We start from the raw sequence: 23,572 nt of genomic DNA, 5'->3' as shown, positions 1-23,572 counted from the left end.
AGGTATGCTTAAAAGCTTCCATTACATACAAATTTGGTTTGGCATTTCTTTGCCATTAATAAAATCCAGTAAAAGCACATACATTTCTTTTGTCTTACATGCTTTTTAGTTAATGCATTTTTTTTTTACATGATTTTTCTGACAAGCAGCAGTTCCTGCCTTGGTGGATATAAGCTGTTCACATACTACATGTTCAGCCATTCATTTGAATAGCCATGTCAATATTTATATTTAATAGAAATCCTAAAATCCTGCAGTTTTCGCTCTGGGTACTAATCACCACTTCTTATTCTGTACACATTAAGAATCATTTCATTATCACAGGCAGGATCACAATGAGAGATAATCAACTGTATACAGATCACACAGGACCAAGCATTTACAAGCGACTGTCACAGCGTATCTACTCATTCCTTGTATAATGACTAGATGAGCAAATTTCATATTTTGAAATTCGTTCACGCTAAGGGCTCTTTCACACCTCCGTTCTTGTCTTCCGGCATAGAGTTCCGTCGTCGGGGCTCTATGCCGGAAGAATCCTGATCAGGATTATCCTAATGCATTCTGAATGGAGTGAAATCCGTTCAGGATGTCTTCAGTTCCGGAACAGAACGTTTTTTTGGCCGGAGAAAATACCGCAGCATGCTGCGCTTTTTGCTCCGGCCAAAAATCCTGAAGACTTGCCGCAAGGCCGCATCCGGAATTAATGCCCATTGAAAGGCATTGATCCGGATCCGGCCTTAAGCTAAACGTCGTTTCGGCGCATTGCCAGATCCGACTATAGCTTTTTTAGAGTGGTTACCATGGCTGCCGGGACGCTTAAGTCCTGGCAGCCATGGTAAAGTGTAGCGGGGGAGCAGCATACTTACCGTCCGTGCGGCTCCCGGGGCGCTCCAGAGTGACGTCAGGGCGCCCCAGGCGCATGGATCACGTGATCGCATGGCACGTCATCCATGCGCATGGGGCGCTCTGATGTCATTCTGGAGCGCCCTGGGAGCCGCGCAGACTAAGTATACCGCTCCCCCTATGGCAACCAGGACTTTAATAGCGTCCTGGCTGCCATAGTAACACTGAACACATTTTGAAGACGGATCAGTCTTCAAATGCTTTCAGCACACTTGCGTTTTTCCAGATCCGGCGTGTAATTCCGGCAAGTGGAGTACACGCCAGATCCGGACAACGCAAGTGTGAAAGAGGCCTAAGATTGGTGGTAAAAGCAGAATTGCATTTTTTTTTTTTAGACCATGCTTTGTGGCCACCTGCCTCTTTTGGGTGCTGTGAATAGGGTCCCCACCCGTAGTATTCGCATGCAAAAAATAAATAAAAATCACAGCAAAATAGATGTTTCTTTGTTCTGTGAATTGTTTTATTTTCACGGCAATATACATGTGCATATATGTGCAAACGTTTTTGGCCTTATTTAGGCCTTCGTCAGGCACTAATGCCGCCAGGGGTAGAAGTGAGAAGAATGATCAACAGTGTATTGAGCGCTCCAGCCGCCAGTCAAAAGCAGAATTGCGTTATGGATTCTGTTACCATGGACAATAACGCAATTCTATGACGGAATGCTTTTACCAAACGAAGCATGAATGAATTTCATAACATGAAATTCGCTCATCTAAGGCCTCTTTCACACGAGCGTGACGGATTAGGTCTGGATGCGTTCGGGAAGACAAGCACCCCTTTCCAATCAAGTTCTGTCAGTTTTGTCTGCGATTGCGTTCATTTTTTTTCTGTGCAGGTGCAATGCGTTTTGATGCAGTGTTCAGCGGTGATCTGCTGCCAGTGTTTCCTTTCAGCCCTGGCCACAGCATGCTTGCTACTTGTTTCCTGCAGCATTTCCTTAAGGGACGGTGCGCATCACTTCATGTGTTTTATGGGTTGGATAATGTGACCTCGCCAACCAATCAATAGCCCTCCTGCACATATAAAAGTTGCTCAACCCCCTTCCAAGATGCCTCAGTGTCAAGGTCCTTGTGTCCTGCAAAGGTTCCTGGACTCTGCTACCTGTTTGATCCCTGCCTGCTTCCCTTGACTCTCCTGTTGCCTACCCGGATTGCCTGACCTGTCCCTGTGCCGCCTGCCCTGACATATTGCCTGTTTGACTTCGCCTCTGCCTCATTCTTCGGTCCTGCACTGTTGCTCCTGTTAACGACAGTCTGCTTTCAACACCTGTACCTCTGGTACCTTTCTCAGGTACCGCCTGGACCAGCTGCCACGTGTGCCTATACTCCTCAAGGAGGTAGTGACCTGGTGTTCCCCTTTAGGAAAGTCTATCCCTACCATCAAGGGTACTGTGAAGATCGAGGGGTTCACTTAGACAACACCCTTAGAGGAGGTAGAAAACGTAGCAGTGGGTTAACACCCACTGGTTTGTGACACTTGTCTCAAAAAAGAAAAAAGGAAAAAAAGGAAAAAAGAAGTTTTACTGGTCCATGGTAATGGAACAATACCATGACATTTCAAAAACACATTCTCTAAAAGAAAACATACCTACCAAATATAACATTTGAAATATGAAAATATTTATGGAGATGTACACTATACAGAAATAAAGTATATATAAAATGCAATATGTATCAATCAATGGCTATATAACAACAGCACTGAAAAACAGAACTATGAGCTTGTGGGCATTGCAGTCTTCTGACATAGCCGTGCAAGAAGTCCAGCCATCTGTAGTAGAGAATTCACACCCTCTGCAACTTTCATGTGCGTGTAACCAATTTCCTGAAACATACAGATATGGATCAGTATTTTGACAAACAATGCAACTTTTTAAATCGAATTTATCACTGCCAGCTAAAGTGTTAAATACATGTCTAAACATTCAGACACTAATTCATAGGGTAAGGGATTTTAATTTTCATAAATGCCTAACAGTTAGAGCTTTCCAGGCGTTTGATACTGATGACCTATCCTGTGGATAGGTCATCAGTATCTGATCAGTGGGGGTCCGACACCCAGGACCCCGGCCGATCAGCTGTTTGAGAAGACACTTGCTACTGTGAGCGCCGCGGCCTTCTCAGTGCTCACCAAGCACAGTGTCGTACATAGTATAGCGGCTGTGCTTGGCATCACACTCAGCCTCACTCACTTCAAATCCTGGAAAATCCATTTAAAGAGAATCTGGCACCAGGTTTAGGCTGTCAGTTATTAACATTGACACATTTCATGAAGTAATCACACATACAGGAGTATGTCCATTTTAAAGCGCCATTAATTCCATGGCGCTGTACATCCAGTGTTAAACAAATACAATAAACAAACTTAACATACTGGTACAGAGGGGTACAGGATCCTGCCCACAAGAGTTTACAATCTCTATACATGCAATCACTGGACGAGGTGAGCTGGAAACTACTGACAAAGTGCTCATGTGTGGAGTGACTACCTTTCTATCACCAGAAGATGTGGACCATGGGTCATTGTTTACTCTAAATGCTGTAGATTAATAAAAAGGTTGTATAACTTCATATACACTGACAAAAAAATAAAAATATAATAGCATACCAAGGAGTTGTTGAAATGAAATGATGATATTACAGTGAAAATATGATTATTGAAGAAAAACTGTACAGCTGAAAGGAAACTCTAGGGCCCTGTTGGGCTGCCTCTATCCTGGATACAAGATGAGATACGGTTGGGCAAGGAGGCATACAGGTTCCATTTGGTATCACGCGAAACCTTCACCCTCACCGACATCCCAGCTGGTCCCATAAATGCTCGATTGGTGATGAATCTGGCCAATGAGCAGGAAGTGTTGCAATTTGGAGGAGAAATTCATGGAAAACCCTTGCTGATTGTGGGTGGACATTATCCTGCTAAAAACTGCCAGTTGGAAGGCCAGCCATGAGAAGCAACACATGTGGCTGCAGGATGTCCTGCACATGACAGTGAGCTGTTAGTGTCGCTTGTATCACTGCTAGGGGAATGACTGTCATATGTGATGGCTCCCCAGATTATCACACCAGCAGTTGGGGCAGTGTGTAATTTCACAGAAAAAGAAAGATTGAAGCGTTCATGACAAACCTCCATACTGGACCCCATCATTGGTCAGGTCCCAAACAGAACCTGCATGTGTCACTAAAGACAATATGGTTCCAGTGCGTAGCAGTCCATTTTTGTTAACACCACCTCTACAAATGAAGGAGACTGTGGATGGTTGTCAATGCCAGAAATGTTGTGGGCAACGGTGGCTGGCAGTCAATGCAAGAAATGTAAAGGGGACTGTGAAACTAAATTTCCTTCTACTAAGCGCCTGGAAATGATCCGAGCAGAGAAACGGGTGTAGAATGAAGGTCTGGAAAGAAAAGGGTGTTAGTCAGCACCTCCCAATGCGCAGGTGCACACTGCCATGGCTGAAAACAGAGGGGGGGGGCGGAGAAGACAATGCAACAGCACCCTGCCAACCAGATAAAGTACAATAATACCATAGTCACAAAAAATATTACAGTGTTAATGCTATGCTTATTTATAAAGTGAGATGCTTGGCAAATACAATTTGTACAAAACCATTTGAACCCGTCTGCTAAACGTCAAGGCAATCTCTGCTACAGGTACCAACATGTTTGTGCATATGCATGTTGGTACCTGCATCCCTTGTAAAAGTAATGGAGGCTATTTTGGCCCCAAAAATGGTAAAAGGCAGTGTAGACCCAGCATGCATGTGGATCCAACACTTCCGGAATTTGATGGCGGCCATTATAGCACATAACAGGTATTTAGTGTTAGGACCCGTCTTACAGAGATCGCCTTGACGTTCGGCAGACGGGCTCAAATGGTTTTGTACAAAATGTATTTGCCAAGCATCTCACTTTATAAATAGGCGTAGCATTAGCACTATAATATTTTTTGTGACTATGGCATTATTGTAATTTATCTGGTTGGCAGGGTGCTGTTGCATTGTCTTTTTTCCCCTCTGTGGAATGAAGGTGCCACCTGTGTCTGGATGGTGGAAAACGGTAAGACCTGCTTGTGCTCGTCAGCAAATCAAACAATGTCTAGTAGTCCGTGATCTTTCACCAAGAGGTACACTGCCTAAAAGTAGCCAATGAGAGCCTTTCTATAGGGCAGTACAGGAAAGACCTCTTGATTTACATACCTGCCTGAGACATAACTGCTTGCCGAGTTCTGCAGCAGTCCAACATTTCTAGGTGCCTTTTTTTGTCAATGAGTGTAGCATTCTTTTAGAAGACTATATGTGGACAGTTCCATTCAGATTTGATTGATGCTATATGATGGGCTAATTTTGCAGGAAGTCTATTAACCTAATATTCTGTATGTCTATCTGTGTATAGGTCCTACTCCTAACGCATTGGATGCTAATTGCAAAATGAGCTGGTGCTGTTAAATGGATTGTAAGGATGTGAAAGATGTATTTCAGGTGTTACAGAAGTCCCATGAACACACCGTAGAAACAATTTTCTGATGTATACGTCAAAAAGATTTCTGCATGTGTAAATATGCCCTAGATTGGTAATGGCTAACCTCCGGCACTCCAGCTGTTGTAAAACTACGACTCCCAAGATGCCCCCTTACTTGGCCTTTCTCAGAACCTCATAGAAATTAATGAAGCATGATGGGAGTGGTAGTTTCACCACTGCTGGAGTGCCAGAGACTAGCCATTACTGCCCTAGATATATGCATCACCTGACCACTAGACATGTTATAATCTCTGGTCACAAGCACAAACCACAGACCGTGAAAGTCTGCAGACATGCTGTGGGCCCAGAATGGTGCATTACAAGCTCAAAATTATGGCATGCTACTTGTTAATATGTATACATCACCTTTATTAAATACAAATATACTTGTATAAATCCAGTAGAAGGTGGAATACCTTAATAAACTCCAGCTTCAGATACTCTGGCATCTGGAAAGTCTTACACACTCTGAAGATATTGCCTATAATATCTTCTGGGGAGTACCCAAGTTTCCATAGATGAGCTACAATCTGTAAATAGATAAAATACAAAATTGCTGGAGTGGGCAAATCCATATAGTTTCCTGTATATTGACAGTAAGTAGAGCGTGGAGGGGACCAGAGCAGCATCAAAACAAGATGGGGCGCACTGAGGTAATTGTTCTTTCCCCCCTGGAAAACCCCTTTAAGGTACTGTATAAACAGTATGACATTGGAGGAACCCAGACCTGCTGTAAATACACCTTGAAACATTTGCCAAGAACAGTTTTGTGTAAATTACTAAAATGAACAGATTCAGGGACATCTGCGTGGACAAAGCTTCAATCTAAGTAACAGCTGGATGTAGTGTGCGGCAGCCCCCGTACTCCGGAGTGTTACAGAGCTGCTGCACATTAGTTCCTATGGAGATCATGGCTGGGCTCCATAGAAAGCAGTGCAATTCTAAATAGACTCCATTGCTTGTTATAGTTCCCCTAAGGAAACTATACAAAAGTGTTAAAATTTTTATTTATTTTTTATCTATTCACCCCCCCCCCCCCTACCCAAAATTAATAAAAGTACATAATTGAAAACTTAAACATCATGGGTATCGCCGCATGCAAAGCGACCTGCACTATTAAAATATTTATCCCAAACAGCGGAACGGAAAAGAAAGTTAAAATAGCTGATTAGCTGTTTTTTTTTGGCTTGACCTCACACCAAAAAAAATAAAAAAATAAAATAAAAATTGTGATAGTCACACCCCAATACACAGATTGCCATGCAAAAAAAGAGCTTCACACAGCTCCTTACAATAAATGAGTTATGGGGGTAAGAATATAGTGATGTAAAGATTTTTTTTTTTCCAAAGTAAATTTTTTTTTTGTATTAAAAACAAGAAAAACTATAAAATGTGGTTGTAATCGTAAAGTGAAATGAAAGTAACAGGTCAGCTTTACCGCGTTGTAAAAACAAAACCCATAAAACTGTAGCCAAAGAGTTTTTTTTTTTATAATTCCACCCCATTTGTTTTGTTTTTTTTTCCCCTGCTTCCCGCTACATTGTAAACAACTGTAATTGGGGCCATTAGAAAGTACCAAAAAAATAAATAAACCCTCATACAGCTATGTGAATTGAAAAAAAAAATTACGGCTTGTGGATGGTTGGGAGTAAAAAAACAAATGGAAAAATGCCCGGTCACTAAAAGATTACTTACAGTTCGCTTTACAATAAAAATGATTAAATATAAAACCTTGTATGCCTCATCTATGTTGGCGTTCACGCAGTGCTGTAACATTTCTTTCACCATTAATGGATGTGGTTCATCGCAAACCTGAATGATATGAAATAATTAGGTTAGTTTGTGGAAATTTTAGATTAGGGTCCAAATTGTTATAACCAAAACATGGTGCAGAATAAATGACTAAAACCATGCAAGTTGTTGTTTTCTTAGTTCAGCAAACCCCTGTTACAATAAGGAACTCTGACATTCCTGCAGCACACCAATAACTCACAAATAGAAGACTAAGGCAGGGCTCGACAAATCCCAGGCGCCAGGTCGCCATGGCGACCAGGAATTTAGTCCTGGCGCTTGGGTATTTGTCAGCCCGTTTTCAAAGGTGCCTGGGCGATGGGTGCGGAGCGCTGTTCTGTCCGGAGGCAGCACAGGAGTGGAGATGAGCGGAGAGCTGTGTGACGGTGCCTTAGGTTTCCTATACCCAGCTGCTCTTTGGACACGCTCCCTGCCCATGGCTGAGCGTACGCCGCGGAAGTCCACTGTGACAGACGTGATGAGGAGAAGCGCCGCCCTGCCCCCAGCGGGCTCGGGCCACCCATGTGCTCTATAAGCGGAATGCAGAGTCTGGCCTCGCAGCACGTTAAGCAGCTCCTGTGTCTGATGGGCCGGAGGCCTGACCTGCTGTGCGGGGGCCATAGCGCTGACCTGCGCCCTCCTCGTGGCTCTCAGGTTCACCTGCAGGTAACTTACACGCCTCCAGTGCAAATTACTACTACTCTCATCCAAGTGAGGCAGGAGCCTGAGGTGTCAGCACATGTACACTGTATGCCATAGTCCTATATACTGTACATATATCATGGTCCTGTATACTGCGTATGTAACACAGTATACAGCACGTACACTGAATGTCAGTCATATACTGTACATATATCATGGTCCTGTATACTGCATATACCATACTATACAGCACATGTACACTGCATATGTAACATGGTATACAGTATTATTGGGGGGGCTCTATGGAGAAGTGGGGGGGGGGGGGGGCACTATGGGGGAATCTACTGGGGGCTTTATGACGCGGCTCCGCCTGGCTCCTAACTTTTTTAGCTGGCTCCTAGATTCCAAGGAAATTTGTCAAGCCCTGGACTAAGGTATATAGCCGATCAGATAATGATCAGCCGGCACTCTGTTGCAAGAGCGTGGTGCACGCGTCCGAGATGGCAATCTCACGTATATAGTAGGAAAAGTGTGAGTGCCGGTCTTTTCCTACTATAAGGTATATAGCCGGGATCTTCAAATCAGAATCCATAAACAAATTCATAAGAAACTTGCCTTAAATACATTTGTACTGTTTACAACTCCAAATCCTGTGTGTGTGGACTGCACGTTGTTTAAGGCCTGGAAGAGTGAAAAGAAAAAAAATTACTGTATATATGTACAAAAGGTTTATCCATAATGGATGAAAGGCACCGCAAAATATGTTCCAAATTGATAAAATAATCACATTTGACATTTCAGATTAACCAGCCCATATCACTTTAACTAAGGTCTTAAGAAAAACAAGAAAAAAGCATGGCTTTTTTGCTCAGAGCAGTTCCCATTTGCCCAACATTCAGTTGCATTAGATGCAGGTAGACATATTTCAGGAGCAGCCAATGAATGCACGATTTTGTGGTGCTGGCACCATCCGGATGTACCCTAGCACTCAAGTTCTGCATCCACTCAGAGTGGCAAGATTATACTATTAAGCACTTATTTATCCAGCTGTTATAAGGTTGGATGGTTCTCCAATCGGATAGCGTGGGTATTAGGAGATGGTTCCCAAACCAGATATATAGTATAGAAGGACTCCTGTACTCCACTTTGAGTTTTTAGTACAAAGCTTTATTTGGTGCGGTTCCAGTCAAAAAAAACGTTTTCGTCTGAATAGCCTTCTTCAGTGTAACCGGATTGTGGCCGCAGGGTGTACAAAGCTGAGTATGGGCGAATTCCCTCAGTGGGTGGCAGGATGCGCTGCTTTTAACTGGGCTCTGTGTCCCTTGGCTCGTGGTCCGGGAGGCTGAGGCCTGTATTCCATGGTAGACATGGCTACCCGGAATACAGGCCTCAGCCTCCCGGACCACGAGCCAAGGGACACAGAGCCCAGTTAAAAGCAGCGCATCCTGCCACCCACTGAAGGAATTCGCCCATACTCAGCTTTGTACACCCTGCGGCCACAATCCGGTTACACTGAAGAAGGCTATTCAGACGAAAACGTTTTTTTTGACTGGAACCACACCAAATAAAGCTTTGTACTAAAAACAAAGTGGAGTACAGGAGTCCTTCTATACAATATTATTTATCCAGCTAACACTTTTGCCCGTGCTTTGAGAATGATACTGGTTATACGGCCGGTAATATTTATGATCTATCACAAGGATAGATCATCAATATCAGATTGGCGGTGGTCAGTCACCCCCGCTGATCAGCTGTTTAAAGGGGAGGCGATCACTCCATGTGACCGTCACTACTTCTTCAATACACTGCACTTTGTCTTGGAAGTGCAGTGTAATACAAGTACTCATTCCATTCAGGTGAATGGAGTGAGTGCCTGCAATTACACTACGCCACTGCTACACTGAGACGAGACATAGTGTAATGACCAAGAGGCAGCGCTCGCATGGAGCACCGATTTCTGGTAAGGATAGATCAATATCTAATTGGTGGGGGACGATCAGATATTGATGATCTATTCTGACGATAGGTCATCAATATTAATGGCCAGACAACCTCTTTAACAGCTCAGGATCACTAGTATATTTTAGGATCACTAGCAGCTATAGATAGGGTCCTGGTCTGACAATACATGCTTTAAAACAACTCATCTACTTCAGGAGTTATATCTGTTAGAAATTGGGTTGGGAATGATAGCAGCTGAAAGTGAAAGCAGGTTTCAGCCTCTCATTGAAATGAATGGGGAGCACACCACAGCGATATGCCTTCAAAGTCTGAGATAACACAACCCCTTTAAGCAGTGATACCCAGAATCCTGTGCTTGGTCACTTTCCTGCCGTTTTCATGAAATCATCTTTTTAGTAGGTGCAGCAAGAGCCGAAACAGGAGTCCTCTCAGTGCTGTGCACAGTGCAATCCTTGATATTCATCAGCTGCCACTGATTGACAGCTTTCTTCCTATGCAGAACATAGATTAAAGTTGTCAGGAGTAGGACGGCAAGGTTAGGGTCCATTTCAGACGTCCGTAGTGCATTGCGGATCCGCAATACACCCGGCCGGCACCCCATAGCTGCCTATTCTCGTCCACAATTGCGGACAAGAATAGGACATGTTCTATTTTTTTTTTACGGAGCCGAGGACCGGAAGATTGGCGGCGTGCTCCGGAAATGCGGAGAGCACATAGTGTGCTCTCCGCATCCATTCCGTCCCCATAGAGAATGAACGGGTCTGCACCTGTTCCGCGATTTGCGGAACGGATGCAGACGTGTGAATAGAGCCTTAGCCTGTGGTTCATAAACAGGATGACGCTAAACTGCTGCAGCTAATAAAGTGTGATTTTCTGAAAAGTACAAAAAGTGACCCAACGCTATAATTCAAGTCTGTCACTATCCTGCTCTCAGATGGGGCTGTATAAACCAGATGACTTCTAATAAAGCACAACCCCCGACAGTAATAATTATGTGTCATTCCGTTTATAGTACCTGTCTCATGTCTCCTTGTGCAGTAAATACAATGGCCTCAAGGCCATCATCTGTACACTGAACATTCTCCTTTTCCACCACGGTCATCAACCTAGCAAGAACTTGAGCGTCAGTTAATTTTGTGTAGCGGAGAACAGCACAGCGAGACTGAATAGGCTCTGGAGAGAGAAAAAATTAATTATAACAGATCAATAAACCAGATTAAATGCAGACATTAGATACAGTCCTAGAGTGTGGAAAACAATTCTTAAAAATACCTATAATTTTATCAGAGGCATTGCAAGCCAGAGCAAAGCGTGTTGTCTTGGAGTAGATTTCCATTGTTCTTCTCAAAGCTTGCTGTGCTCCATCCGTCATGCTATGTCAAAAGCACAAAGACAGAACCAAGTGTGATGTGTAACAAATACAGTCAGACATTGTGAATGAGAATAACAATAAAAGCTACATTTTCTGGGGCTACATAGCAATCTTGTCCACAACGTCCATTGTGTGAATGAAGATCCCACTTTCACTATGCTACCATGCGGCATAAAGTGAATGGAGTCAAGTTATGATGCACTGGTCGCAGCAACAATACAGTCACAAGGGGCTGGATTTCTTACAAATGTAGAATTGTGGAAATCCTCCCAGCTTGTTTGGTGAAAATAAACACAGAAACTTCCTGACGACTTGGAGTGCCGCAGTTTCTTCTATTCTTTTGATAATGGGGAGTCCAGCAGGTAGGCACCGCCACCAAATGGCCCCACTGAGATATGTCTCCGTAAGTAGTGCTGTCTTACCCTTTAATCCTCACGTCACAAAACAAAAGTCAGTTCACTGTGCTGTGATTTAGCAGTTTTCAATCACACAACAGCTATCAAGGCCAAGACACCTCTGTGCAGCTTTATACCTTGTATAATACTAAACCAAAACTAGATTTTAACAGGAATTTTATTTTGAGTGAAAATAGTAAATGCCCATGATGGCTTCTTGTATTTTATACCCCATCTCAGAACAGCACTTACAGATGCGTGACGTCCTAGAACATCTTTCCAGAAGCTACACGTGCGTGCATATATGAATGACTTATGCCAGGAGTGGAAGGAACAGAAACTAGCGTTCCAACCAAAAAGAACACATTTTTCAAAAATTGAAGCGTGTTCAATGAGAATAAAGGAGGTACAGGCAAATGATACATGCACATAAAAATAAAAACACAACAACTGCAAAACGATCCAGATTTAAACGGACGTTTCTCTGATGCCTTTCTGAGAAATGGACGTTAAAACTGTCTCATTCACACCTCATGTGAATATAGTAAAGGAGCCAGTACAGACTCTGCACTGGGGTCAGATGTGTGCATAAGCCCTAAATAAATCAGATGGTGATTATTGTACACATATTGTATATTGCCAGCTATATATTGTTGAAAAAGAAAAAATAAGAAAATAATTAAAGAGGCAGGCACCTGTCAGCTTCATCCAGTATGATAATCTTGTGGCGACCTTTTGGAAGCGTAACCTTCTGCTGCGCAAACATTTTAATTTTGTTTCTCACCACATCAATCCCTCTGAAGGAAAAAGCATTAAGATAAGCATATGCACAACCGACAGCCCGCATGCTGCCCCCAGAGCCAAGGTTTGCAGCTCCTGCCCCTCCTCTGCTGTGAAGGAAATCACTGATTTATGAATAGGAGGCAGGAAGGAAATGTTGCCACTTTTCCTGTAAAAATTATTTCCTGCAGCATGCCCCCTGAAGCAGAAGATTCATACTTGCCTGCTGCATGCTGCCCTGGCCCCCTCTACCTCCATCTTCCGGTTCCTGCACTATTACACCTGTCAGTGCATGGCCATGGTCACATACACCGCTCTAGTCAATGACAGGCTTCAGCAGTGACACGCAGCTTGTGGCCACATCACCGCTGAAACCAGTGATTGGCTGGAGAGGTGCATGTTACCATGGCTATGCACTGCCAAGTAAAAACAGCGCGGGGAGCAGGCAAGTATAACTCTTCTGCAAGAACTTGTTAAATACATTTTTCCTGGGAAATCCCTTTAGGCCCCCAGTACACTGCGAGATATTCAGGTCAATTACTGGGAACAAGTGTTCATAAGAGCTCTCATTCATAACTGGCCAGTATAATCGTGCTGCACATCTCTATCAGTAGCACATCCGTGATTACACAGTCAGTATAACTAAATGAAGGAGGAATAACTGCGATAGCGATCATTTCCCCCCCAGTCACTTTACATTGGTCTGTGTAATAGGCTGATGCAAATGAGCGCCAAACAACATTATATTTCAATTTTTTGCTGCCCCTTGAAATAGAGCGATGTGACAATGCGGCCCCCAGACCAAAAAAAAAAAAAGAAGTTGTGCATCCCTGCTCTAGACAATGCCTTCTAAGTAAGATCAGAAACTGTTCAAGAGGTTTTTCTAGGCTGTAGATTGGTGGAGTTCGAGGTGAGGCACCAAAACTCATACAGAACAGAACCAAAAGCAGACAGCGCCGTTCTCTGTGTAGTGGCTGTGCCGAGTTACTGCAGCTCAGCTCCCATTCACTTGAAGACAGAGACTCTAATAGAGGACATTCATCATTACGTGTTATAAATCAGATGACTCTCTCCTAGTTATTTTTTTAATGACTTGCGTACATAGTGTCTTGATTCTGAGGTATGTAGAGACTGATCAGATATTTAACTTACCGATCATTTGAAGCATTGAGCTCCAGAACGGCATCTTTAAGTGCTGGACCCAAAAGTGCACGGGCTAAACACAAAATACTTGTTGTTTTACCAGTTCCTGGAGGACCCTGTACGTGGAATAAAAAGTGGATTAATTCACCAAGCAAAACATTTGTCTCACTTTAAACTGGGACTGAAAACGTGGCTACTTACAGCGATGATGATATTTGGAACATTTCCCTCTCTTGCAAACACCTAGCAAATGAGATGGCATATCAGAGTAGTTCTAAAAAAGTTCTCTACTAGTACTGTAGGTCACAAACAGAAAATATCAGTGTGATTTAGATCATTTTTAACCCCTTACGGACCCTGCCACCTCCAAAAGTGATATAAAACTATCTGCATTACCCTATAGCAGCCCCAGTCTGTTAGTGTTTATGTGTGTGAGCCAGAAATTCCATAAACCATACTTGAGAAAAACGCTTTAATCTCCATAAACGCTGTTTACCGTGAGCTTGAAGTCAAGGAGGCAGCGGCCTCCTTGCTTCAAATCAAGCAAAGCCCGCCTCTTACCTGTCCCTTCTTGAGTGTCATTTACATATTTTCTATTCCTTGGGATCGCGCCTGCACCCCCTGGTAACTGCATGATCCCGTCTCTGGCTCCTGCAGTCAGCCAGCCATGCGCAGGCTAGATTCGGCGTGTGCGCTGGCGAGGTATATTCACAGAGGTGATCACTGGCTTCAGTTCTCCTGCAGCCAGTGATCACGCTCGCGCTGTGAATACACCTCGCCTGCATGAGCGCCGAATCTAGCCAATGCATGCGCAGTGAGAAAATTATGCCCGGCTGACTGCGGGAGCTCGAGACGTGATCGTGTAGTCACAAGGGGTGCACCGCACAGGCGCCGAACTTGAGCGATCCCAAAGAATGGAAAATATGTCAATTACAGTCAAGAGGGGACAGGTAAGAGGCGGGCTTTGCCTGATTTGAAGCAAGGAGGCAGCTGCCCCCTTGACTTCAAGCTCTCACTTTGTGGGACTTACATAATATATACTTTTTGGCAGATTTTCCATTTTAATCCTTTTTTTCCCCCAGTAACAAAGCAAGGGTTAACAGCCAAACAAAATTCTATATTTATTACCCCGATTCTGTAGTTTACAGAAACACCCCATATGTGGTCGTAAACTGCTGTACGGGCACACGGCAGGGCGCAGAAGGAAAGGAATTCCATACGGTTTTTGGAAGGCAGATTTCACTGGGATAATTTTAAGCTGCCATGTCACATTTGAAGACCCCCTGATGCACCCCTAGAGTAGAAACTCCAAAAAAAGTGACCCCATTTTGGAAACTACGGGATAAGGTGGCAGTTTTGTTGGTACTATTTTAGGGTAGATGTGATTTTAGGTTGCTCTATATTACACTTTTTGTGAGTCAAGGTAACTAAAAAATAAAAAGAATAAATAATTGGGGTTTTAGCACTGCATTTTATTACAAAGTTCATTTGACAGGTTAGATCATGTGCTACAGCGCTCCAGATGGCTGCCAATGCGCTTAAAATTTGCAGATGGCAACAAGACTTTTTAGCCTTGTCGTTATTTGTGACAGGGCTGTAGCTGAATATTGCGGCGGGGCATGGCAACCAATAATTCTGCAGTCTCTCCCTCCCCCCTGTGCCGCAGCCACCAGTGAGAAGACAGAGGGGAAGAGAAGAGGCTGTGGCCACTGCACCAATGATGTTAACTCACCCATTAAATCAAATACAGAAGTCGGGTGCTGGCTGCAGAATCACATAGCCAGTACCTGACCTCTATGACCGGTAGCTGCTATCAGTGGCAGTTAACCCCTCTGCCGTGGATCGCAGCTACCTGTCAGAGGTCGGGTGCCAGCTATGCGATTCTGCAGCCAGCACCCAACTCCTCTATTTGAATTAATAGGAGAGTTAACATCATTGGTGGCAAGTATTAAAGTCATTGGTGGCAGTGGCCACAGGGTCCCCTCCCCTCATCCTCAGTGGCAGTTCCCATCGGAGTCCCAGCAGTGCAATCCTAGGGCGCCGAACGGTTACCATGGCAGCCAGGATGCTAGTGAAGCCCTGGCTGCCATGGTAATCTCCCTTCTGCTGTGTGTAATATGCACAGAGCAGCAGGGAGAGTGTGAAGTCCTAGTCACCCTGATAGAGCACTATTAGGGTGGATAGGACAAGAGTAGTAGCCCCTAAGGGATCTGATAGTAAATAAAAAAAGTGTAAAAAAAAATAAAAAAAAAATAAAAAAAAATCTAATAAAAAAAAAAAAAAGTTGACAAAAAACACAAACACCAAAATATTAAGTATAAATCGGCCCCTTTCTCAAATATGGAAGGCATCGGGCTTGCCTCCTCTGCCATCAGGTCCCCACCACGGCTGCGCAGGGACCCGATGGAGATGCAGAGGGCACCCGTACCCTCCTCTGCATGCTGTGGTCAGCTTTGACCACGGCATACAAGGGGTTAATACGCTGGCATAGGTCCGCGCCACTGATCAGGCGGGCGCAGCTCCTGCCCGATCAGCCCACCGTAAATGTACGTCGCTGGTTCTTAAGTGAGGTCCACCAGTGCCGTACATGTATGGCGGGGGACCTTAAGGGGTTAAAAAGGGTCTTCATACAATTCATCACTTTTGAGGTTGCTGACATTTTTTATCAAAAGGATTTCTTAAAAAAATAAAATAAAGGCCTCAGGCCTATGTATTTTACATCAGTAATTTTAAGCTAAAACCAGAGGTGGTACCTACACAAAGAAAAAGTATGGTGGAAAGATTTGGGAATCTTCAACTGGTGGAACCTAAATACACAACAGTTTGTAGTCAAAGGGACAGAGAAGTCCTTTTTTTACATGTTTCACTCCCTTCCAAACTACTTTTGGCTTGGTTTCAAAGAACTGCATAAAAAAAACAGAGGCTGCAACGCGTGTGATGCTAGGGAAGCTCGTCCCCGTCGTGGACTGCTATTGGCTGTCCCCCAATCGCAGATGTTTTGTTTTGCTCCACATGACAGGGAGATGCTGCGGCGGCCGTGTGGGCATCAGAAGCAACGCAGGTGCCAGGAAACATTATAGGGTTGTCATAACCCCTTTAAAATATAGGTTCAGGTAGTTTAACCTCTTCCAAACCACCGCCATACATGTACGGTGCAGCGAGACGCGACTCGCCGCCCAGTTGTTGCTGACAGCTGAGCCCCTGCGGTATACGCCAGCATCAGTGAATACACCAATGCCGGAGCATTAACCCCTTCTATACTACGGTCAATGCTGACCGCAGCATGTATGGGGTTTGTGGAGAGAGGGGGTTCCCTCTCTAACCCCACTGGGTCCCCACACTGTTGTGAAGGAGACCTGATGGCTGGAACGGCATCCCGATTCCTTAGGCCACATTCACATTTCAGTTATTCCCATCAGTAATTGTGAGACAAAACCAATAGTGAAGCCTACACAGAGATCAGGTGTAGTGTAAAGATTTGCACCTGTTCTCCGTTTTGGACCAGCACCTAGTTTTGGCTCACAGTAACTGATAGAAATAACTGACCAAATAACTGAAGGGTGAACTCAGCGTAAGAGCTCATGCACACGACCGTTTGTATTTTGCTGTCCGCAAAAAATACAGATGACATCCGTGTGCATTCCGTATTTTGCAGAACGGAACAGCTGGCACCTAATAGAACAGTACTATCCTTGTCTGTAATGCGGACAATAATAGGACATGTTCTAGCTTTTTGTGAAACGGAATGCACACGGAGTAACTTCTGTTTTTTTTGCGGATCCATTAAAGTGAACATTCTGTTTTGCGGACCCATTAAAGTGAATGGTTTCGCAAAACAGAACGGACACGGAAAGAAAATACGTTTGCATGAGCCCTATAATAGGCATCGGGGCTTGCCCCCTATGGAAGACTATAAGATCCTGCCCCCAGGCAGGCTATCAATGTATTAAGCCTCATGCAGACGTCCGTGGAACACGGTCCGCGAGATACTGGACTGGCATTGTAGGAGCGCACGGCGTCATTGGTTGCTAGGACACTGTGCGCTTTGTGCCGCAGTACAGTAATACACTTGTATGATCTATACAAGTATTACGTACAGCACCGTCCGGTATCTCACGGACAGTGTTCCACAGACGTCTGCATGAAGCTTTACACTGACAGTCAATGCATTGCAATTCACTACGTATTGTAATGCATTGTAGAAGGGATCAGATCCCCAAAAGTTGAAGTCCCATAATTAAGTGATATAAAGTAGTAAAGAATAGGCAAAAATAGACATATTGGGCATCGCCGTGTCCATAATGTCTGGCTCTATAAAAATACTACATGATCTACCTTGTCAGGTGAATGGTGTAAAAAAAATAAAACTGTGCCAAAACAGCCATTTTTGGTCACCTTGTCCGACAAAAAGTGTAATACAAAAGCAATCAAAAAGTCATATATACCCTAAAATAGTACCAATCAAACCGTCACCTCATCCCGCAAAAAACAAGCCCCGACATAAGACAATCGCCTTTAGGCTCTATATGGCAACTCAAAAACAAGCTTTTTTTATGCTTTTATGGTGTAAAACATGGCAAGAAAAAAAAAAAATATATATATATATATATAAATATAATAAAATTTAGACATTAGGTATTGCCTTCGAAGGCCAGACGAAGTGCAAGTATGCAGGAAACAGCCACCGCCTAGATCAGGCATCTCAAACTGCGGCCCTCCAGCTGTTGCAAAACTACAACTCTCACAATGCCCTGCTGTAGGCTGATACCTGTAGGCTGTCCGGGCATGCTGCGAGTTGTAGTTTTGCAACAGCTGGAGGGCCGCAGTTTGAGATCCCTGGCCTAGATGTTCAAGTCCACGTATACCCGCTTGAAGCAATAAAGTGAGGGGAATTTTTTCCTCCAGGGTGAGTGCCATGATATGATCTACTAGTCATTGGAAATAGTAATTGGATCACCAATTTAGCAATTAAAGGAAGCCCTGATGATCGGCTACATCTACGTAATATTCGGGCAGGACTCCCCAACGCTATCCGTTTTCATTAGATGTCTAATTTGGCTTGTGTCTGCACTTTATTTTGCACCTGTTTTCATAATGATGTCCAGCAAGTGTGATACTGCCATGATTGTAATAAGGCTTCATGCACACGAGAATAATAGATTTCACCTCGCACATGTATGTTCCTTGCAGATTCTGTGGTGTATCTGTCACGGATTTCACTCAATTGACATCCTGTAGATTTTAAAATTAACATCACAGGGCTATTTACAAGCAACATTTTTGTAAACTCCCCTACTTCGCTATTAATATATTACCCTGCAGATTTTCTGCATGGAAATCCACACAATACACAACAAACGCACGCAGCCTGAATAGGTATTTCCACCTTGGACAGTTATGGCACATGCATTTTTTTCCGTAACTCCCATAGAAGTAAATGGACAGAGTGCATCTCTCCATCTGAATGCAGTGGTCAGCAGCCACCTCCTCGGGGGGGCCCCCCCTTGTTCCCCACACAGGTGTAGACTCCAGAGATGGAGCCCAAACCTATCACAGTTATGGCATCTTGTGAACACCCTTTTAATAATGTGCTTGTATCTAATTATGGGACTAATACATAATCTGCTGGGGAGCCTACAGGGCTCCGACCTATAAATGAAGTCACTTACCTCAAGGCGGCTAACTGTTTCTTCATTGCCGACAATCTCACTCAGCTTTATTGGCCTGTATTTTTCAACCCTAGGTAAAGGAAGCACATAAGCAGAATGTGTCACATTGGATCAATTTTCTAATATTTTAGCAAGTCTTTCGTATCATACTGTGGGGATGTATGAGAACATCTTAACCAAGGGAAAGAAGTGCGTATACTATAACACACTGTATACAGAGAGGTGGAACTGTGTGGCCCCTAAACACAGAACCCGATATCTCCATAATGCTCCCCGGTACCTTAAAGCTCAAACCCTCTTGTCGTCATCTGATGGCTAAGTTTGCCGAAAATCTAATTTATTCCCCTGTAGTGTATTAGGTGTCTGAGGCGCACCGCACAGGCTCACAATAAAGAACGGCGCAAGCACAAGATACCAGGCGCATCAGACCTGAAGAAAATAGCTGTCCATCAAGAGAGAAGCTGGACTTTATGCTGCCTCATAGGCAAAAAACGCATATAATACACGTGGGGTTGTTTCGGGTATCGAAATATTGATACCCAATCCATACTTTTGTCCCGGTATCGATACGATACCAGGATTTGACATTTATCGATACTAGGCTTCGCTATTGTGAGTCTAGCATCAGAGAACATGGAGCACGCTGCTGTCAGCATGCTCCGTGTTCTCCTCAGCAGCACAGGGGAAAAGGAAGCAGTCTCTCCCTCTACCTGTGCCGATGCTGCCAATGAGGAGAGAGGGGCGGGTGCACTGTGCCACCAATGAGGAGAGAGGGGCGGGTGCACTGTGCCACCAATGAGGAGAGAGGGGCGGGTGCACTGCGCCCACCCCTCTCTCCTCATTGGTGGCACAGTGCACCCGCCCCTCTCTCCTCATTGGCGGCAGCAGCACAAGGGGAGGGAGAGGCTGCTTCCTTCTCCCCTGTGTTGCTGAGGAGAACACTGAGTGTGCTGACAGCAGCGTGCTCCATGTTCTCTTATGCTAGACTGCACCAAGAGGAGACAGGGGTGGGCGCACTGCGCCACCAATAAAAGTTAAAGTTTAACCTCTTCAGGACACATGACGTACCGGTACGTCATGATGCCCTGGTACTTAAGGACACATGACGTACCGGTACGTCATGTGTTGTTTCGATCACTGCCGCCCGGCTGGCAGTGATCGGAACAAGGTGCCTGCACAAATCATTGAGCAGGCACCTAGGCAAAATGCGCGGGGGGGTCCCGTGACCCCCCCATGTCGGCGATCGCAACAAACCGCAGGTCAATTCAGACCTGCGGTTTGATGCGCTTTTTGCCGTTTCTGATCCCCGCGGTCCCTGACCGCGGGGATCAGAAACTTTACAATGCCCAGAATATATATGTTATTCCTCCCCCTGCACCCCTGAATGATATTATGTGGGCGGGTGGTGCAGGGGGAGGGTTGCGGGCGGTGCGGGAGGCGGGCGGTGCGGCAGGCGGGATCGCGATCCCCCGCCCGCCTCCCATTGCGTAATCGTTGGTGTAGAGTGGGTATACCAGGGTGCCAGCACATTGCTGGCACCCTGGTATAAACGGCTGACATCGTTGATGCGATGTCAGCCGTTTAACCCTTTCCATACAGCGGTCCGTACGGATCGCTGTATGGAAAAGGTTAACAGCGCAGGGAGCTCCCTCCCTCTCCGATCGGGGGGCTGCTGTGCCTTTGCAGCCCCCCGATGGGAGAGGGAGAGAGCCCCCAGACAGCCCCCCGACACCCCAGTCCTTACCCTTCCCCGTCTGCGAAGTTGTGGCAGACGGGGAAGGTTCCCATGGCAACAGGACGCCTTCTCAGGCGTCCTGCTGTCCATGGTGCTGAAAGCATAGATCTGTTCAGTGTAAGTAAAATACAGTGCAGTACCCTATATAGAGTACAGTACTGTATTATATAGACATCAGACCCACTGGATCTTCAAGAACCAAGTGGGTCTGGGTAAAAAAAAAGTGAAAAAAGTGAAAAAAAGTAAAAATCAAAAAACACATTTATCACTGATTAAAAATGAAAAAAATTAAATTCCCTACACATGTTTGGTATTGCCGCGTCCGTAACGACCTGATCTATAAAACTGTAATGTTACTTTACCCGAACGGTGAACGCCATAAAAATAAAAAATTAAAAACTATGATAAAATAGAAATTTTGCCCACCTTACTTCCCAAAAAAAGGTAATAAAAGTGATCAAAAAAAGTCGCATGTACGCCAAAATTGTAACAATCAAACCGTCATCTCATCCCGCAAAAAATGAGACCCTACTTAAGATAATCGCCCAAAAACTGAAAAAACTATGGCTCTTAGACTATGAAAACACTAAAACATCATTTTTTTTGTTTCAAAAATGAAATCATTGTGTAAAACTTACATAAATAAAAAAAAGTATACATATTGGGTATTGCCGCGTCCGTATGGACCGGCTCTATAAAAATATCACATGACCTAACCCCTCAGGTGACCACCGTAAAAAAATAAAAATAAAAACGGTGTAAAAAAAGCAATTTTTGGTCATCTTACATCACAAAAAGTGCAATAGCAAGCGATCAAAAAATCATATGCACCCCAAAATAGTGCCAATCAAACCGTCATCTCATCCCGCAAAAAATGAGACCCTACTTAAGATAATCGCCCAAAAACTGAAACAACTATGGCGCTTAGACTATGTAGACACTAAAACTTTTTTTGTTTTAAAAATGAAATCATTGTGTAAAACTTACATAAATAAAAAAAATTGTATACATATTATGTATCGCCGCGTCCGTGACAACCTGCTCTATAAAATTACCACATGATCTACCCTGTCAGATGAATGTTGTAAATAACAAAAAAAAAAAACTGTGCCAAAAAGGTATTTCTTGTTACCTTGCTGCACAAAAAATTGGATTTTTTGTACTCACCGTAAAATCCTTTTCTCGTAGTAGGCATTGGGGGACACAGCACCATGGGTATATGTCCAACTACCACTAGGAGGCACTAGACACAAAAAGTGTTGGCTCCTCCCAGGTGGGCTATACCCTCTCCACAGGCACGAGGCTATTCAGTTTGTACCAAAAGCAGTAGGAGAGAGAAGAAAAGCAAGGAACCAACAACTCCCGTACCGGGAAAGATCAAGAGACCAGCCCGGAGAAGCGGAAGAAAAAACATAGGGTGGGATCTGTGTCCCCCAATGCCTACTACGAGAAAAGGATTTTACGGTGAGTACAAAAAATCCAATTTTCTCGTGCATGGCATTGGGGGACACAGCACCATGGGACGTCCCAAAGCAGTCCCTGAGGGAGGGAAAAGAAGAGACGCGCCACCGGTTGGGCATACAGGTGCAGGAGAACCATGTGACCCAACGGGAAAAAACACGAGATGGGCAAGAGGTTCCATAACAAGGAAGAAACCTCAGAAGAAGCAGGGAAGACTGCCAGCACCCCAGGACAAATGACTGGAAGAAAATTCCAAATGCAAGAAGGTGGCAAAAGGAAACAGAGCGCCGCCAAGGGCTGGAGAAAAAATTAGGACAGCACCGCGTGGTGAAACTACCCAACGCTCTACATTGTCTCAGACCCAAAAAACCTGTGGCCATCCCCTGAAAGGCCAGGGGAGAAAAGAAACAGGGAAGCACTGAAAACCAAACGAGTGGGGGAAGCCATAGCAAGGCTCACATGTGAAGGGAGGGGACTCCCCTCACCGCAAGGCCAGGAAAGAAGCTAAGCGCCCCATGTAAAGGTGAACCCAAGGCTGCTAGAGGAAACCGCCAACCCTGGAGAAGGAGGGGGTTGTAGGTAAAAAACCAGGAAAAGAACGATAGCTCCTGCGTCCCCAAAAACAGGAGACGAGGCACAAGCCTCCGAAACAAGATATCACCGTGAAGCGTAAGACCAGAGGAAACTCTGGGCATGCGAAGTATCATGGAAAAAAGAAGCCAGATACAGGCCAGGCAACCTCGGCAGGACACACTGGACTGAGAGACATGGGAGTAGAAGGAGAGCACTCCAAAAAACCTAAAGAGGAAAGGTCCTACAACAGGAGGAGGTCCCTCCCGAAGGAGACCATACGGTGGAACTGCAAACCGCAGCACTAAACCACTCAATACCAGGTACTTGACGTGGGAGGATGGAAAAAAAAGAGACACAAATCCAAAGAGTACCTCAAATGAACAGGGACTCCCGAAAGGAGTACCCAGTATGGGCTCACAAGGAACCAGGAGCTGAACCACCAGAAGACAACGCAAGCCAGAATATCCAGGAAAGGCGAAAAGAAACCACCATAGGGGAAGGGGCATTGGCCATGGACAACTAGCCGTACCAAGAATATTGACCAGCAAACCTTAAACATTGTCCCAGAGAGGGCAAGAACAGCAGCTCGGGATGTACCACAAAACGACAGACATCCATATGCA

At 44.6% G+C, this 23,572-nt stretch overlaps 1 protein-coding gene across 1 annotated transcript in view; it reads right to left on the bottom strand.

Annotated features, from left to right (window-relative positions):
• Positions 1-1,370: 1,370 nt before the first annotated feature.
• The window catches only part of RFC2 (replication factor C subunit 2), a 32,625-nt gene continuing 10,423 nt past the window's right edge, over positions 1,371-23,572 (bottom strand). Inside the window, exons 2-11 of the mRNA XM_044286686.1 lie at positions 19,181-19,250; positions 13,713-13,754; positions 13,521-13,627; positions 12,284-12,385; positions 11,094-11,194; positions 10,837-10,994; positions 8,475-8,540; positions 7,158-7,238; positions 5,843-5,956; positions 1,371-2,730 (exon numbers count right to left, since the gene is read on the bottom strand). Of these exons, the coding sequence (XP_044142621.1) occupies positions 2,620-2,730; positions 5,843-5,956; positions 7,158-7,238; positions 8,475-8,540; positions 10,837-10,994; positions 11,094-11,194; positions 12,284-12,385; positions 13,521-13,627; positions 13,713-13,754; positions 19,181-19,250 (952 nt within the window). The 3' untranslated portion in view covers positions 1,371-2,619. The remainder of the gene's footprint in view (positions 2,731-5,842; positions 5,957-7,157; positions 7,239-8,474; positions 8,541-10,836; positions 10,995-11,093; positions 11,195-12,283; positions 12,386-13,520; positions 13,628-13,712; positions 13,755-19,180; positions 19,251-23,572) is intronic.

The sequence above is a fragment of the Bufo gargarizans genome, chromosome 3 (genome assembly GCF_014858855.1).
Source record: "Bufo gargarizans isolate SCDJY-AF-19 chromosome 3, ASM1485885v1, whole genome shotgun sequence".
In the NCBI taxonomy this organism is placed as follows: domain Eukaryota; kingdom Metazoa; phylum Chordata; class Amphibia; order Anura; family Bufonidae; genus Bufo; species Bufo gargarizans.
Note: the sequence above shows the minus strand (reverse complement) of the source record. Positions and strands in the feature narration are given on the sequence as shown.